Below are 19138 nucleotides of genomic sequence, written 5' to 3' on the forward strand. Positions count from 1 at the left end.
CAGTTTAAAAACTGGGAATATGAATAAAAGTTTAATGATTTGCCACTATACCAGAGATGACACTTTTTAATGTTGGCACACGATATTCAAACAATGTCATAATGTATAAACACCATAATTTCGAGGACTTGGCAGAGATCATAGAGAATGCAGTTTCCAGTTCTATTTGCGTTTAGGATAAAAAATGCTTAGAAGCTTTTATAAAGATGGTACTTTTATAAAGATGGTACTACGTACAAAGGAGGCTCCAAAAAATACACCCATACACTTCAAATAGATGCTGGCGAGCCACTCCTAGCAGAGAGCTTGTTCCTACACATTGGGTGGTATTAAGCGAAGCTCTTTGGCTTGACATTATTTTCCAGAACCTCCAATAAGATACCCCACTCTCTCCCAAGTTCCTATTCCTCCCTCCCTCCTCTTCAACTGCAACATGCTGTCAAAATAAACTGAAGAGACACATAACCGCATCTGCCAGGTAGCAGCTGATTGGAAGCAGCCCAATGCCCCCTCAATCAGTAGATTCTGGCACAATCATCAACTTGAATATATAGAAAGTAACGGGTCCCTAGCCTGTCTGTTTAGTGCCGTACACCCTTAGGTGGCTATGAAAGTGGCCCAAAGAAGTTGCTGTATCAGGGCCTCTTGGCGGTCCCGTCTCCTGGTATGAGAGCTCTTACGGGTTAAAACAACTCACCTTGGGAATAAAGTGTGTAGTGGTTTATGTACAGATGTTGTGTAGAATTGTGTGAGAGAGATCTTTATGTAGAGATGAAATTGCTTCTTTGGAAATAAGTTGACATCTTGTATATAATCACCCTCTTCAGCCAGAAATATCCCACTGCTTTAGATTAATTTGAGACTATTATTATCCTGCATTGATCCAATAGCTGTCTGGACGTTATGCCATTTATTAAACAGGGTTAACTGGAGAAGTAAGAGATTTCCCCGGCCTTAACTTATTTACAGGTGCCTAGCACCCTACCTATAGGCCTCTAATTGGACGGAGTTATTGGGTAAATTATCGAGCTTTTCACAGCAAGGTAACGCCATCTCAGGAAGGTGTTACTTGCCTTTAACATGGGATCCAGCTGAAACCTCTCCAGGACAAGTATTTTTGACATGTGATTTTTACTAGCATTTTTTTGTTTAGGAGCTTACTGTAACTCACTATATGTTATCACAATGCATTTACTCGCAGTAAACTAGAAAACCAGAACACAATGCATTACGAAGACAAATACAAACAAATCGCTTCTACTACACTAGTAATGATAAAAAAAAGTAAAAAAATAAAATACTTGTAGTAAAATGGCTGTTGGTGTGAGCCAACAAGACAGCTGTATTTTAAGAGAAAAACAAAAAAGTTGAAATTCAAGGAACTCCAATCCTAAGTTTTTCTTTATTTTCTCATTGTATTTTTCTAGTCTAAATATGGCAGATGACTGTGTAGAAATAATTATTGTTGGACTTTTTTCTATGATAGTGCTATTAACTCTTCCGAGCTTATCAATTAGCACAGTTCCATTATTTACCATAAACCCTGTATCTCCCACTGAGCTCTCCTGTTAATCTAATACCATATCTTGCTAGCATGGGTGACCTAATGGTAAGGATATTTCTAAGCTCTTGGGAACAGGGTGTGATATCATTGGGGCATTATCAGGTCCCGTAAGACCCACAGATATGGTGGAGAGCAGGTACAGAGGTGGTTAACAGAACTCTCTAAGTCACAGAGGGATGACATAAAATTATAGGTAGTATATATATTCCCCTGTGCTTGGCAATAAATAAGAACAGGAATTTTTGGTTCAGTAACCTCTCATGAATGTGGAGTTTTTACCACTTCCTAAATGCACATTTCCATCTGGTCTCGCAGTCTTGCAAATGTATTCACAAAAATGTGGTAATGATAGGCTCTGCCATTTACATAAAATGGAATTTACTGCATGGGACCATTTTTCAGGTTTGTAAATTACCTTGTTACATGTAATGTTCTGCAAAGTTAATTTCTTTATTACAGTAATGATGTGGTTTCCTTCAACCAGGGCTGTCTCACTGTAACTTTGTTTCATTGCTTCATAGGTGAATTTCAATGAGCCGCTCTCGATGCTACAGAGACTGACTGAAGACTTGGAGTACCACGAGCTGTTGGATAAGGCAGCGAAATGTGAGAATTCTATAGAGCAGATGTGCTTCGTGGCCGCTTTCTCTGTGTCTTCCTATTCCACCACAGTCCATCGGACAGCAAAACCATTCAATCCTTTATTAGGAGAATCATTTGAACTTGACCGACTAGATGATTTAGGATTCCGTTCAATTTGCGAGCAGGTGAGGAGAAGCAGGGATTGTATTAGGTGACTTGGCACTACTTGTGACCGCATGCTTGGGCACTCACATACCACACATGCCAGCATAGGCTTGTGATATGTTTTGTTACAGAGCTTACAGAATAAAAATACACAATGCCAAGCACACATGCTGACCAACTGTATGATACACGTGACGCACACAAGGTGACATACTCATAATGACACACCATACATAAGGTTTTTTGTTTTTTTTTACTATATTTCTAAACATAAGGCATTAGTTCTAACAATTAATTAAATAATTGAAATATAACAGTGTTTAAAATGCTTTATTCTATAATTAAAGATTTTTTTAGTGCTGCTGTTTTGTTGCCAGCAAAATCTCTCCGCCAAAAGTTTTCGGCAGTGATAGGGCCCTAGGAAACCAGCTAACCTCAGTAGAACTTGGAACGTTGGATAGTCCATGGGACGCTAGATAATAACTGTTGTTTTTTAAATTATTTACGGTCCTTGCAATTTCTAATTTGACATGTTTGATATAAAATATCACCGGATTACCAAGTGATTATGCTCCCAGGTGTTGTAGTGATTTATTATAAGAGAAAGAGGGTGTATTATTCTAAAAGATGTGAAGAAGGCTAAGTAACTTTACATACAATTGTGACTAATGCTAGACACGTTTACTGAATTATTGGCTGTGATATTGAGCCCCTGACCTGATATTGCAGCATGTATGGCCCATAGCAATGCTCTATAATAATTTGATTTAAATTGATCCCATTATTATCAGATCCCAGGTACTCTAGAAGTGGTCAGGCTGCTTGTCCCAAGCTCTGTCACTTGGTGCTGATGCCAAGCTGCAGTATAGACCGCATGTTTGAGTTCATGAGTTCAATTCTCGACCATGGCCTTATCTGTGTGGCATTTGTATGTTCTTCCCGTGTTTGCGTGGGTTTCCTCCCACAATTCAAAAACATATTAGTAGGTTGATTGGCTGCTATCAAATTAACCCTAGTCTGTCCGTGTGTGTGTGTGTATGTGTATGTTAGGGAATTTAGAATGTAAGCTCCAATGGGCAGGATCTGATGTGAGTGAGTTCTCTGTACAGCGCTGCAAAATTAGTGGCGCTTTATAAATAAATAAATATGATAAATGGTGATGATTTAGCTTGAAACTTGTCAGTTCCCTGTTTTACTGTTCCATATAAATATTTACTTAACTCTTTAAGACCTGGGTCTTTTCATTAATAAAATCTGCACTTGAGAGATTGAACATACCTGTTTGACCCACACAGATATTGAAAATAAGTCAGTACCCATTGACATGCTGATGGCAGTTAATGATGGCTGCACTTTAATAATAGTTCTGTGCCCTACCTCCCACATAATCATCTTCAGTTCTCACAAATCTAAGATAGTTAAAAATTGGGGAAAGCAATGGGAATCTACAGAGTAGTACAGATGAGTATCATCACACCAAGGACAGGGTTCTTTTGGATATCTTCACTACCTCCTTGAACATGGGGAACAAGTGTCCTGGCTCTGTTTTCAGCAGTGAGCACAGCAGTGGGCATATAGCTACTCCGAGCTGGCGTATAACCACAAGAGTGAGTGTACAGAGTGAAAGCCCTCAATAGAACCAGGAGGAGGGTCAGTAAAGATTAAATTATGAAGGACAGTCATGGTTGCCAGCAGCTGACTGTCTTATGATATCTACAAAGACTAGTTCATGTTTCATTGTTCCACCTTCACTGTCTCTTCTCATTCCAACTGTACCACACCACCAGCAGTGCACAGAAATGCAAATGGCTGCTTCAATATTAGTGCTTGACTTTTGGACAACTCCTGTTAAATAGAAAGACCAATCCAGTTAATGCACACCACCTCCCTAGCTGCTTGGAATAGCTAGGATGGCTAATCTGTCAGACCCATGAAACCGGAGCTGAATGCACTTTCATCAAAAAGAAAAATAATTATATGATACAAGTTAACCCGTGCATGATACTCATGCATTCTAGTATTAGTATTAGTAGTATTAGTATTCATTTTTTGCTGACTTGTCAGTAGAGCGTGAGTAGTAATTTTTGCTGACTTGTTAGGAAGGCATGAGTAGTAATAGTAGGTGTTTGCCAAGTTGTTAGGAAGGCGGGTAGCACAGTAATATACTACACATGTGTGTTCATGAGGTAAAATTACCTCACGAAAATGATTTTGAGCCCTCAACTCGTAAATTTAGCCTTTACTACCCCTCCCACAGGGGAAGGGGGGATTGATGGAAGTTAACTGACTTCACTATTCTAATTTTTTTGTCAAATAATGTCGGTATACCAAATTTCAGGTCATTCGGATGAGCCCTTTCTGAGAAAATAGTTTTTTCCACAGACACACACACACTAACACACGCCTCTACACATGCAGGGGAAAAATGTTTGTTCCTTGGGGCGATTTAGGCCCCGCCCCCTTTTCGACTTCTGAGGCTGCCGGGGGCTGCACAGTATGTGCAGGTCCGCTCGGCAGTGACAGGCAGGGACAGTGTGCTGCCCGGCTGCTCTGATTGTGTTTAAAACACAATCCGAGCAGCCGGGCAGCACACTGTCACTGCCAAACGGACCTGCACATACTGGAATTAAATTTACAGTTTGGTTGAGGTCATTTTCATTTGCCATTTTAACTGCAGATGTTGTTGCTATGTCTTTTGTATAGTTTGGCTGTGAGATCAGATTTTTTTCTAAATATGACAACTGAACTGTATAAATCTGAGTAACTGCACATTTTAGATATCACATTCTAATTGCAAATTTGTAAAATGTTTTCTGCAGTGCTTACCTTATTTATAGCAAGTGTGTCTGTAGATCGTTTGGCACATTTTATCTTATGCTAGTTTATCTGTGACATCTCAATCAATACAAGCTGATAAGCGCTTACACCATACAGTATGTTACTCATCCATCCTCAGCTTAGATGAGCCGCAGATAAGTCTAATTACCCTAAGCTTTCATTAAGCATGGAGACAGGACTTTTCAAGCACATTTAAATCCATATTGACTTGTTTTGGAAAACGTAAAGCCAAGACACGTGTATTTGTTCCTTCAAACCACATTCTCATGCGACACATAACATGCATCCCTTCTGCCTCTACAAGGACAGCGTATTCTAGTTAAGCATCATAGAGGTATGTCTGTGCTTCTAGGGAATTATACAAACGTAATAAATGTTTCATTTCTTGGCAAGGATGTTGCTTAGTAGGTGTAGACAAGGGGTAGGGAACTTGTGGCTCTTCCCGCTGTTCTTGAACTACATGTCCCAACATGCCCTGGCTTGTGACACTCCAGTGGATGTGAAACTACATAGGCTAGCATGGGATGTTGGAACCTGTAGATCCACAACAGATAGAGAGCCACATGTTTCCTACCTCTTGCCTAGACCATTGTACCCCAAATTTAGATTTAAGAAAAATTCTACATTCACAACTCCTACAGTGTATTAATATCTACTCCAGTGCTGTGCAATCTCATCTTATCAACACAAATAAATCCGCTGCTCCCTACGTGGCATACATAAATCCTCCTGGACAGGCACGTACTGACCATAGGCCTTACCGGGACTTTTCCGGGTAGGCCTGTGGTCTAATGGGACCACCTGTTTTCTTTTATTTACTTTCCCCTTGCAATTTATTTCCGTAAATATATATTTATACACCGGTGGCAGGGCGGCGGGGTGCGACTGTTTGTGCATATGAGCTCGGCTGTTCAGCCCTAAGATTGGCTTACTTCCCGGTGGCTGACCTTGTTACAGGTGCTGTTCGGATCTACCCTGGGCTGATTTGTCTCTCCCCTTCCTGTCATGGATATGTAATAAGCCTGCTCCCATTGGAGGGAACCAGGTATTGGCTGTGGCCCATGCGCTTCCCAAGGGACATGGATCAGGGGAAACACCAGAGATTGGGAAGGTGAGGTGGATGTGTGATGGTGAAAAAGGTCAAACTTTGGAAAGTCGCCTGTGCGTTTGGTGGTCAGCTGATCCCTAGAGCTTCACCCTTGGGTTATGTGACAGGGGGATGTCTGAGGGTCATAATGAGAAGTTATCTACTGTATGCAGCATGCACAAAGTAGTGAGGGCCCCAGATCTCACCACTTACTATGTGTGTTGTTTTAGTGGGCACACTGTGGGTGATGGATTTGTGCCAGGGTAATGTCAGTACAGCACATAGGTGTATCGTTGGGTGGGCGGGGTGTTACATGTTATGAGCAGGGGTTTACACGTGTCTGTAGTCCCACCTGCCATACAGATAATAATAGCTGGCTGTTTAAAATGCAACAATAGCAGATATGTATGGCCATTTTTAGCTCTGCAGAGTCCATTACATTGGCTCATATTTTCTATAGCAGAGTGTAGTCTTTTGTATGGCAGGAAAGGTTTGTATGTAAATGACAAATAGAGTGTTTTATATATAAATACAATACGAATCTGGTAAAAGCAGATTGTTACTATAAAGAGAAGCCTGCTCTCCCCCTGCTTGCTATACCTAGTCCTCCTGGGTGTCCCCCTCAGCAGGCTATGGTTGATAGAGTAGGAGTGAGATGTGCAGCACATTGCACACGTGGTGAAAATGTAGCGCAGTATTTGTGGCAGGTATTTATGTGGATGTACAAACTGACAACCAATAACCCAAAAAAGGGTTAAGTTCGGCGCTAATTGGGATAGCAAAAGGTTAAGTAATATTATAAGTAATAATGTGGAAATAGTGATATTCACCATAAAAGTAAAAAACAGTAATTCTCATAACATTTCAGTAATAATCAAAGTGATTAGTTCCCCTGCTGCTCATCAAGGGTCTATTGATACCCTTAAAATACAGAAATAAAACAAATTGATGGCGCTGGAGAATTAATAACCATCCATATAAACTGAATCTTGATAGTATACACATAACAATACAAACATACAAAAACAGGGCATAAACAAAAACTATACAGTCCCCCACTTGTCTTAATAGTTGATAAACCATAGATGTCACACTGCAATATTACATCTGGATCCAGATAATAAAGCTAAATGCTAGCATGGTGTCGAAGTCAGTAAATTGGATAAAGTCATTTCAATTAAAGTCTAGCAAACTTGGTTGTCTTTGTTTGAAAAGATGCGTACGGTACGCATCGACGTACAAGGGCACGCTACGGCGTGAAAGGGCGTACGCATCCACTACACGTGGCAGCAACAGTAATTGGTCTTTTACCATACATTCGCACAAACACGCATACTTATAAAATAGTACACATTAATGGTAGTTGCAACACATAGTCAGTTATGTCGAAATATAGTAGTATTTATATGTTATATCAGAGTTACATGCATATTAGTGAAATACACGGAACGGGTTAAAGGAATAACATCATGAGTGGTATCATAATGAACCTTGTTACATATCCTACTGTTTGGTTCACTCTGCGAGGGAATCGCAGAGTGCATACGCAAGTTATGAATGATAGGGAATTATGAACTACTTAAGACTAAGGAATCCTGGCGGGAAGAGCAGAGCATACCCCCTGCAGAGATGACCCCCTCCTTTGGATTCCTTAGGATGAACCAGCCAATGATTGACGACCCCTTGGACATTCCTGAGACCCGGACCAATAGATGCAAGCCATACCATCTTCATTGTATTACTGTATTTGATTGTGTATATAAGCAGCAGCTTGTGATCCAGAGTGCAGACATCTTGTCCCCAGACTTCAGGATTGAATGACTGCACTGGATCCAGAGCGCCTGCGATAAGTAACGGCTGTATTTACTATTACTTCGCTTGAGCATATTTTTCCACTTATTGCGAATAAATCTTTGTGCTTTGGAAACACAAATCGAGGTTCGACAATCGTTATTGGTTAGCGACAATACGCACATAACAATGGTAACAATGAATTAGAATAAAAACCAAATCCCAGCAGAAAATAGAGAACAGTGTTCCTTTCAAGTATGGAAATAAACCTCCTAGAGGGAGGTTATAATAATAAAGTGAAGCTTTCCCGAGCAGTGATTCCTGTATAGTAATCCTCCGTCAGAAATAGTAATATATTATTGTTCCTTACCAGGTCCTGGAAACTCTCCAAACTTTTATTTGAGGGGTGTTTTTATTTACAGATTTTAGGAACGGCCATGGGGACTAGGTTCGCCCCAAGTTTTGCCAAATTATACATGGGTAAATTTGAAGGCCAATATGTCTGGAATGGCCCCTTTGGGGCGGTCCTTTTTATTCTAATACATTGTTACCATGCTAGCATTGTTGTATTGTATTGTTGTTGTATTGTTATGTGTGACTTATTAAATTCTGAACTTGTATACTATCAAGATTCAGTTTATATGAATGGTTATTAATTCTCCAGCGCCATCAATTTGCTTTATTTATGTGGATGTAGTTTGTTTTGTGCTGAGTAATATGTGCAACAGGTGAGTATTAAACCCTTATTTTGTTAATTCTTAGTTTGTTCAGAAACATTATGGGCTAGTGGATCAGGGACAAGCCTAGTATTTTGTATAGGGAGGATTCCAGCTTTGGCTGTCACTACAATATTTATTGTCTATGTATATATGTACTGTGCAATACTATATACATTGTATACATAGAAAACTTATATATAACTCCTGCTCTGGGTGGGTTCGGGTGTTATTGCTGTAGTGTGAGGTTTCTACAACCAATTACCGTAGTCTGGGGGTGAGGGAGCGGATTGCTGTAATGTGGAGCATTTGGGGGCAGGGCTGTAATGTGGAGCGGTTGGGAACAGGGCTGTAATGTGGAGCGGTTGGGGTAGTGCTGTAATGTGGAGCGGTTGGGGGCAGGACTGTAATGTGGAGCGGTTGGGGGCAGGACTGTAATGTGGAGCGGTTGGGGGCAGGGCTGTAATGTGGAGCGGTTGGGGGCAGGGCTGTAATGTGGAGCGGTTGGGGGCAGGACTGTCATGTGGAGCGGTTGGGGGCAGGACTGTAATGTGGAGCGGTTGGGGGCAGGGCTGTAATGTGGAGCGGTTGGGTGCAGGGCTGTAATGTGGAGCGGTTGGGGGCAGGGTTGTAATGTGGAGCGGTTGGGGCAGTGCTGTAATGTGGAGCGGTTGGGGGCAGGGCTGTAATGTGTAGCGGTTGGGGGCAGGGCTGTAATGTGGAGCGGTTGGGGGTAGGGCTGTAATGTGGAGCGGTTGGGGGCAGGGCTGTAATGGGGAGCGGTTGGGGGCAGGGCTGTAATGTGGAGCAGCTGGGGCAGTGCTGTATTGTGGAGCGGTTGGGGGCAGGGCTGTAATGTGGAGCGTTTGGGGGCAGGGCTGTAATGTGGAGCGCTTGGGGCAGGGCTGTAATGTGGAGCGGTTGGGGGCAGGGTTGTAATGTGGAGCAGTTGGGGGCAGGTTGTAGAACGGTTGGGGGCAGGGCTGTAATGTGTAGCGGTTGGGGGCAGGGCTGTAATGTGGAGCGGTTGGGGGCAGGGCTGTAATGTGGAGCGCTTGGGGGCAGGGCTGTAATGTGGAGCGCTTGGCGGCAGGGCTGTAATGTGGAGCGGTTGGGGGCAGGGCTGTAATGTGGAGCGGTTGGGGGCAGGGCTGTAATGTGGAGTGGTTGGGGGCAGGGCTGTAATGTGGAGCTTTTGGGGGCAGGGCTGTAATGTGGAGCTTTTGGGGGCAGGGCTGTAATGTGGAGCGGTTGGGGGCAGGGCTTGTAATGTGGAGCTTTTGGGGGCAGGGCTGTAATGTGGAGCGGTTGGGGGCAGGGCTGTAATGTGGAGCGGTTGGGGGCAGGGCTGTAATGTGGAGCGGTTGGGGGCAGGGCTGTAATGTGGAGCTTTTGGGGGCAGAGCTGTAATGTGGAGCGGTTGGGGGCAGGGCTGTAATGTGGAGCTTTTGGGGGCAGGGCTGTAATGTGGAGCGGTTGGGGGCAGGGCTGTAATGTGGAGCGGTTGGGGGCAGGGCTGTAATGTGGAGCGGTTGGGGGCAGGTTGTGGAGCGGTTGGGGGCAGGGCTGTAATGTGGAGCGGTTGGGGGCAGGGCTGTAGTGTGGATGGGTTGGGGGCAGTGCTGTAATGGGGAGGGGTTGGGGGCAGGGCTGTAATTTGTGGGTGGTATTGCCGAATGCTGTAATGTGGAGGATTGATAACAGCTGCAGGAAAACCACAAAAAAAATTACTTTTGTGATTTTACACAAAGGAGAGAGAATTGTGTCAACATATAAATATACATTATACACCATTTTATTACTGTATCCCTTTATGTCCACTTAATTTTAGTTCAAGACCCGTGTTTTCCCTTCTTTCGCTCATACTCTTCCCACTTGGTTTCAGTGGGTTCTTTTGGGCTGTGGGAGCCAGGACAGTCCTTGCAGTGGAATTGGTCAGCTCCCAGTAATTGAAGTCTCAGCATCTGATGTCAGTCACAGTTTGTTAGTAATAATTATGGCGAGGGTCTGAGATTAGGCCTCATAATGCTGGAATGTGAACGTTTAACTTACATGCTACGCTTTGCAGGAGCTGTGACTCATTTTAGGGGGCCTATTGCCCTCCTTTATAAACTTCACAACATTGCACACCAAACACTTTATCATTTTTGTGAACATACTGCACACAATTGTTTGTGTCATGTCTTGCACATATGTTGATACAAATTAAATATGAAGAAACATGTTACAAGTGTGTCATTTATTATGAAGTGTGTCCTTTTCAATCCATCTCAAATAATTACTGAAAACAAACATAAACAGGTTATGTCTTTGTGAGGATTGTTTGTGCTTGAAATAGTGTAATGATCTGTATTTTGTCTGTCAGGTCAGTCACCACCCTCCAGCTGCTGCCCATCATGTCTATTCCAAGAACGGGTGGAATCTGTGGCAGGAAATCACCATTGCCAGTAAATTCAGGGGCAAATATCTTTCAATTATGCCATTAGGTAAGGATGACACTATGGTTTAGCATGAAATGTTTCATACCTGTACTGGGCAGGCTCTACAAGTATTTACTATTGATTGAAGTGAGTCAGCTCTGTACAAACAGAAATATCTTAATTCATTGTTGCAACAGGAATGACATAAGTACACTGCAGACGCTCAGTTCTGAATCCAGTTATCTGATCTATTTTAAGCATCAATTTGACTTAAGTGTCAAGATAACATTTAGTAGACATTGACCTAGCTTATATACTGTGAACCTGCCAACAATTATCAAGGTCTATTGACAGCAAATTTCAAACACTCCAAGTCCAATGTACAAATTTGTTTGTGTTTTTTTTCTATGTATGGGTTCCAAAGTGATCACTATAGACAATGACAATCTGATTGTACTAGACATCTCTGTGTGTGGCTCATCGTTCACCCCAGAAGTACAGGTAGCAATGCACAGCACTAGGATCTGGTTGACTGGCGCACCAACCAAGCGGCTGGATTTAATGCAATGTGGACATGTACTGACATTGCTCACTGATCTGAGTGTCTATTCTGTAGAGGCCGATCAGCTTGTGTACAGGCACGCTAAGTAGAGTGATTGTTCTTATTCCCCAATGCATAGCCTTATGTCTATCTACATTACATGTAAGGTGTGTTTTATGATGCACTTCCTTTATGTATTCAAACCCCTTACGTCTTCTTCTGACCTATTTTTCAGTTAGTCATTGCTGTGTTGTTGTCACAAGTTAAACAAGGTTGTTATGGCATATGTAATTAGTATAAAAATAAATTGCCATATGCTGTGAGCTACTCAGTCCAAATTGTGTGTCTCATAGGGGACATCCACCTGGAGTTTACTTCCAGCGGGAACCATTATGTGTGGAAGAAAGTCACCTCCACTGTACACAACATCATTGTTGGCAAGCTCTGGATAGACCAGGTAAGCCCTGAACAGGTGAACCAGAATCCAGCCAACCTTTGTAGCGTGAGTGTGAGCAGGCTGTTGTCTGGGCTCTCACATGCCACAGCCTTTCCTTAGGTTTAACTCATTCTCTACATTGGACACTGGCACTATTTCACTTCTATTTTAAAGAAACATATTTATCTTATGGGCCTCCAATATGTGGTTGTGGTTAATGTATAATTTTTAGATTATTACATTGCTGCTTTTGGTCAAAGTTCCATTTTTGTATCTTTGACCAATCTCAGCCCTCCCTCTCATAACATGTACATCTGATGCTTGTAGCTGCCACAGACAGGTCTCTTGTACATAATCTCAGATAGATGAGACGTGATGGCTCTCTCTGCTTCATATAGACTAGTATTTAATGAATAAGATCCGGTGGGGTTTCATGGCTGTCGCTGGGTGCTTGGTTTACCCAGATGTCTTTTTCAGCATTTCATAATTTTAAGCACAATTTACATTACTGTCTCTTTTTATTCCCCTGTAGTCTGGAGATATAGAGATTACGAACTATAAAACCAAGGACAAATGCCAAATGAAATTCACCCCATACAGCTACTTCTCCAGGGACATTGCAAGAAAGGTAGTGAGACTGTGTGTGCTGTGATGTGAATACATATTGTACATACATTAGGCTGTATGATGGCTATGGGATTTATTTTGCACTGTTTTGATAAAGTTTTGTTGAAAATACATTGTTTAATAGTGTTTAATCCTATGAAATATCCTACATGACGATAGAGGAAAGAAAGTTTGTCATTCAGAGTTGGAGAGGTCACTAACTGGTCATCTGGACTTTTTATAGTCTGGAAATTGATTAGTGGAATTTGTTTTATTTTATTTTTATTTATTTTGTTGCCCTAAAAAGCACTTTTTTGTCTATCATCAGTTATTTAAATCTTGTTGACTGTAAAAGTAGGTAGTTGTGTAATATGTTTAGTTCTGCTGAGAGCAAAACATTTTCATTAGATTAAACAAAGCCTTTTACGGATTTTCAAAGGATTGTAGTAAATGTTAAAGAAAAATAGTTTGTTGTAGCGCATTTTATGGTCAGTAATATGGCTAATCAGAAGTATGGTAGTATCCAGTCAGCTTGGAGATAATTCCCAGACAGATCTGTTTACACAATTAGGGAAAGTGCAGTTCGACCGGTAATACAGTTTGCAAATAGTCTTTATTAGTGTTTTACAGTATTCCTTACAAGAGTTCAAGTTAGGCAAGCTAAATATAAAAAAAAAAAAGAAATAAGTAGGTACTTTACAAGTGTTAAAAAGAATATAAAAATGGCAGCGTCTACAAGTCATTTATACATTTGCAAATATGCAAAACATGCACCTTACAGAGTATAGATTATGATGTCTAAAGACTGTAGTTGTTCTCATGTTCTTCGAATATATAATCTCATCCTTAGTTTTTTTTTATTCATTTATCTGCTAGCATGCTGGTCGTGCTTGTAGATGACCAATTTTTGCATATCATTTTGAACCAATTTAAATATTGGTCAAATATTTTTTTCGGTCATAAGGACAAATAAGGCTGTAACCATTCTAACGAGAATTATAATAAAGGTGTATTTTTATTGCTTACAAAAAATATATTTGTATTACAGCAGTAATACTGCCCATTTCTTCATTGTTCTATTTACCAATAGCTAAAATACTAATTCAGATTGTGGTGGCAGTAATTTCTACAAGGGAGTTTTTTGTTTTCATTGTTAGACTGTTCCTAGTAATTATAATGCAAGTTGAACACTTTCCAAGTTTTATATTTCCAAACCTTATAGGGCAATGGAGCGTTTCATGAATTTAGATGTGAAATGACACCAAGCAGGGTGAGCTACTGCTGCGCAGCCTGCATCAGCAGGCAGTGACAAAATGCTTCCATGCTGATTGCTGCCTCCTGGGTAAAAGCCGATACATTATTTCCCAGCAGGCTCCCTGTTTGCTTAGCATGAGAAGTGCATGTTTAGTACAAGCCAGCTTCCTCCTGTAGCCAGAGGCGGGCTGGCATTAAAGATGTTTATTCTTTCAGCAGATCATAGTGTGGTTTGGTCAGGAAATAATTTGAAGATAAATTCCTCTGAATGTATGTTTTATAGAATTATTCACTGACCATCTAGATGTAAATACAGTAAAGTGTAAAGATTCCCAGGTTTGCCATGACATTGCTTGCACTGCTCTAATAACAATGCTGTCATCGTTTCACTCTGATAGTGTGTTCTGTGCCGCTCCCATTTACACCACCACCACAGTGCCTGGTTGCTGGGAGACTGATGAATGGTTCAGAATATCCCACCCAACAAGTCATAGTAGCCAATTCAAATAGCATTAACATAACCAGAGGAATAGCTATGGTCAGGGAAGGTAGCAAGAAAATGTAGTCTGTGAGAAATCCCTAGTTGCTAACCGTATTCACACCCTGAAGACTATTCCATAGAACAGGACCTACAATCGCACAGTAAGAAGGTCACACTTTCACATTTATAAAGGCTCAGCTGAGAAAATGGCTTCCAGGTGAACATGGTAGCCATATTAGTTGAGGGCAGACACCCTTGTTGTGCTGGCCTCCTTAGTAAGGGAGGTCTGCCTAGCAGGTAACATCTCAACTCATGCTTCCCATCATTGTGATTGGAAGCTGTATATCGGGTGGATCCAGAGTGGACGGAGGGAATCGGCATAGAGATACAAAGGAGCAGAGAGGACAGACAGTGAGTCTGAGGAGCATGCCTGCTGTATTATACTCTGGGTACACGGAGCTTCACCCCAGATTGCCATTTTCTCTGCTGACTTTTTCTGTTTTTGTTCCATATGGGTGCAAGGCAAGATAATGGTCAACACAAATAAAATAGGCCTGTGTAAAAAACATTGAGAGAGCTGTAGTGTTAACTGACATTTCTAAATAACATAGTATTGTGGATATCTCATTTTCTATTTGGGTTCATACTAAACAAGGAGAGGACATACTTTAATGGGTGAGGTGAAAATAGATCAGCAAAGTAGTTCTTTCCAACTTTCCCTGATCCACCATTCAAGCTTTAGTGCAGGGTCTCTTGTACTATCACTGGTATTCCTCTGAAATAGATTACAGTACTGAACTTTATTGAGTCATGTGATTTGTTAAAAGATATGCAGCAGCCAGTTTGGTTTGTATGACTTTCTGATGCATAATATTTTTCAGCTGTTTTTAGTCTTTTTTTTTTTAGATGAGAGATTAAACTGAGTGAATGGTGGTTGATCTCATACATAAAGTCCAGTCTTCCCATAAGCACACACCAATGACTGTTTGTTTGTGAGGTGTAGGATCGGGTATGTACAGTATTCCTGATATCATACCTGCCATGTTTGAAGTAATTTAGCTTGTTAATCTGTTACAGGTCACTGGGGTTGTGACTGATGCAAATGGAAAAGCACATTATGTCCTGTCAGGAACATGGGATGAAAAGATGGAATGTGCAAAAATTTTGCAGAGCAGCCAAGGCAATGGCAGTGCAGAAGGGAAACAGAAGACAGTTTACCAGACCCTCCCTCCAAAGCTGCTGTGGAAGAAATACCCTCTACCGTAAGTCTCAGCAGCTATTCAGTAGAACTCCAGCTGTTGCTGGTAGACTACAATTCTCAGCATGCCCTAACGATTGCTAAAGAAACAGGTTGTAGAGATCTTGTAAATACTTAAGGCAAAGGTTTTAATCTGGTAATCTCCCTGTTTGTAGCAAATATAACCACCTCATCTATACAGCACCTCTATAGAATTAAAGTGATTCAATGGATTTCTAAATAAATACACATCTCTGGAAATGCACTTTCCAACTGTGGAACCTCTCACAAACTAGAGCTTCATCATGAAGATCAAACAACATTTAACAGCAGATCTGTGAAAAGATTATTGAAAAGCACAAATCAGGGGAAGGATATAATATAAAATGAAATAATTTATATATCCCCTGGAGCACTATTAAGGCCATCATAAAAAAGTGGAGAGAAGTTGGCACATCTGTGAACTAGCTGTTCTTCAAAACTTGAACGTTCATGCAAGAATGTGCTTGTTAGGGAGACCACCAAAAGGACTATAGTAGCACTGACTGACATTGTTTAAGTCTTCCATGGAAGAGATGGGCCATGGGACAATAAGAGCCTGGCATTTAACAAATCTGTGCTTTATGTGAAGGAGGCATAGAGAAAATCACTGTCAAAGAAAACTGGCATGAAATCTAACCTAGAAGTTCTTTCACATTTGCCCACTCTCCCAGATTGTCAGGGAGACTCCCGAATTCCTGGTAGGTCTCACGGACTCCCAGTAGAGTACCTTATTCTCACATATCCTTCAGAAGGGGGGCCTTGAAGCTGCGATTCGCTGTAAATTTACATTTTGGCCCTGCCCCCAGTGACGAAATGTCACAGATTATTTTGGTGCAAAATGACGCAATTCATGTCCCACCCTGCCCCCTCCTCACCTGCAAAGAGTAGGCATGTATGGGTTCTTTGTTAAGGGTAGGTTGGTCTATTGTAAACAAAAGTTGAGACTGTGAACATAAAGATAAATATTAATAAAGTAATGGAGGGGACATTCTGACCCTTTCTAAAACTCCGGAAAGTCCTGATCCGTCCTATCTTGAAGATAGTGTGTTATTTTTTCTGTTTTGGCTAGAACGACTTTGTAGGGGATAAGAGAGATAAAATCCAGGAGTTTTAAGGAATTGGCGCTTCTATTAAGGCTTTTAGTAGTCTATACTCTCACTCTCATTAATTTGAAACACACATTAGGGTAAACAGAACAATATTGTAGGAGTGTAACGCCCTCTTGAGAGCTAGGGGAAGAGACTGTGACATGTCAGGGCTGGAACCGGTCGAGTGAATTTTTTTTGTTTTTGATTTTTTTTAATAAAGTTACTCAGAGTGATCGGGTGCTCATCTTTTGGGAATGAGTGCCTGATCAAGACCATGTCTGAGTTCTGAAAGGGCAGCTCCGGAACTCAGTGTGAGAGGAGAAACTGCAGAGACTGGGGTTGTGAGCTTGAGAGAGGGGCAGTAAGATGCTGTCCTGCGCTGTTGGAGCTGATCAATGTGAACATGGGTTTTTGCTTTGAGAGACAGTGTGAGTAGCAAGACTGCACTTAGATGTCAAATATGGCCAGAGACAGAAAGACTATATAGGTGCCCAGTGTGACAGAGAGAGTAGGTGTAACCGCAAATGTGTTAGAGGCAGATTTTAGACCCATCGTGTGAGAATGCCAACTCCTGTACACAGTATAGCTATATGTTTAGTATTGTGGGCAGCACGGTGGCGTAGTGGTTAGAACTTCTGCCTTACAGCACTTGGGTCATGAGTTCAATTCCCGACCATGGCCTTATCTGTGTGGAGTTTGTATGTTCTCCCCGTGTTTGCGTGGGTTTCTTCCATGTGCTCCGCTTTCCTGCCACACTCCCAAAAAAACATATTGGTAGGTTAATTAGCTGCTAACAAATTGACCCTAGTCTGTGTGTGTGTGTATGTTAGGGAATTTAGACTGTAAGCCCCAATGGGGCAGGGACTGATGTGAGTGAGTTCTCTGTACAGCGCTGCGGAATTAGTGGCGCTATATAAATAAATGATGATGATGATGATATTGCTAAGTAAGTGAGAACTGTGCTGGTGTGTAAATGTACATAAAGATAGTTTGTTTATGTCCATCCAAGAGAGAGATGGTCTGGCATCCACTGTAACATCAGCTTGTACTTGTACACCTCTACTCTTACTGCAGCTGCACTTCATAAACTTTACTGTTATCAAACCTGCATGTGTTTCTAGAAGTGGTCATAGCAGTGGTGTTGTCACTTTCCCCATCTTCCAAATTTTCCTAACAGAAAGGACAAGGGAATTTTCAAGAATAAGGGAAGGCAATTCTGATCATGCAAATGAAGAAGGGCTTTTATATGGATATCGGGAAGGAATTGTTTCTCCCCTGCTAGGTTAAGCTGGGTACACAATGAAGAATTGTTCAGACCGACATGCTATCTCAAACGATTGTACCTACGACTGAAGGTCCGATCAGTCTGATGATTCATGCATACACACTGACACGATTTACCCTTCAGATCTGTGCTCTTCATCTGGTCCTTTGTCTGGTCCTCTAGTCCGAGAATGACAGCACAATATTCATTCATTCACTACTGTCACATTGTCACACTGATTAAAACCACCTTGTTATAGTTATCCACATGTCCTAACGAATTTCGTTAGTTTCTGTGACTCTGAAACAAAATATTCTATCTCAGAACGAACAAATGAATTATTCCTTCTACAACACTCTACATTTATTCACTCTGATATTCAGTGCTAACATTGGCTGAAAAGAGCCCGACTCTGTAAACTCTACGGAGATCGTCAGCATGAGTGCATACACACTACATGATCGTTAGGTGATTGATCGGAAAAAATTGAATGGTACGACCAACCAAATGAGGCGATAATCGTCCATTTGGGCAGACTTTCGACCATCGTGTCACTACACACACTGACCCGACTTTCGAACGAGCGGTCGTATGTCGGCTGGTTGAGCCGATTATTGGACAAAAACCCTGTGGTGTGTACCCAGCTTTAGTGTAGGTACTCTGATCCATCAGCCAATCTTTCAGATAGCGAAGGTGAGCCGCATGGCTGTATTGAACTATATCGGGGAAATTTATACCCCCATTTGTTTTGGGGTGTTGGAGTTTAAGGAGGCTAATCCTAGATTGATTCTTTTTCCACGTAAATTTGCGGAATAGGTAATTAATTTGTTGTGCACCTTTTTGTATATGGAGTGGCAATGTTTGCAGAAGATATAATAATTGAGGAAATTATATCATCTTTAAGAGGTTTGCCCTGCCCAAATAAAAAAGATTAAGTCGCTCCCAACCCTCCAATTCCTTCTGCATATCAGTTATATGTTTAGTAATATTAAGATTGTAGAGAGTGGCCATGTTCTTCGGGAGCCG

At 41.5% G+C, this 19138-nt stretch overlaps 1 protein-coding gene across 3 annotated transcripts in view; it reads left to right on the forward strand.

The window, feature by feature from the left end:
• Positions 1–19138, forward strand: part of OSBP2 (oxysterol binding protein 2) — a 184219-nt gene that overhangs the window by 159474 nt on the left and 5607 nt on the right. For all 3 annotated transcript variants that reach the window (XM_075178585.1, XM_075178590.1, XM_075178588.1), the window contains 5 exons: positions 2086–2331; positions 11109–11229; positions 12058–12161; positions 12673–12768; positions 15559–15743. In XM_075178585.1, coding sequence (XP_075034686.1) covers positions 2086–2331; positions 11109–11229; positions 12058–12161; positions 12673–12768; positions 15559–15743 — 752 coding nt within the window. The remainder of the gene's footprint in view (positions 1–2085; positions 2332–11108; positions 11230–12057; positions 12162–12672; positions 12769–15558; positions 15744–19138) is intronic.

The sequence above is a fragment of the Mixophyes fleayi genome, chromosome 1 (assembly GCF_038048845.1).
Source record: "Mixophyes fleayi isolate aMixFle1 chromosome 1, aMixFle1.hap1, whole genome shotgun sequence".
Lineage (NCBI taxonomy): Eukaryota > Metazoa > Chordata > Amphibia > Anura > Limnodynastidae > Mixophyes > Mixophyes fleayi.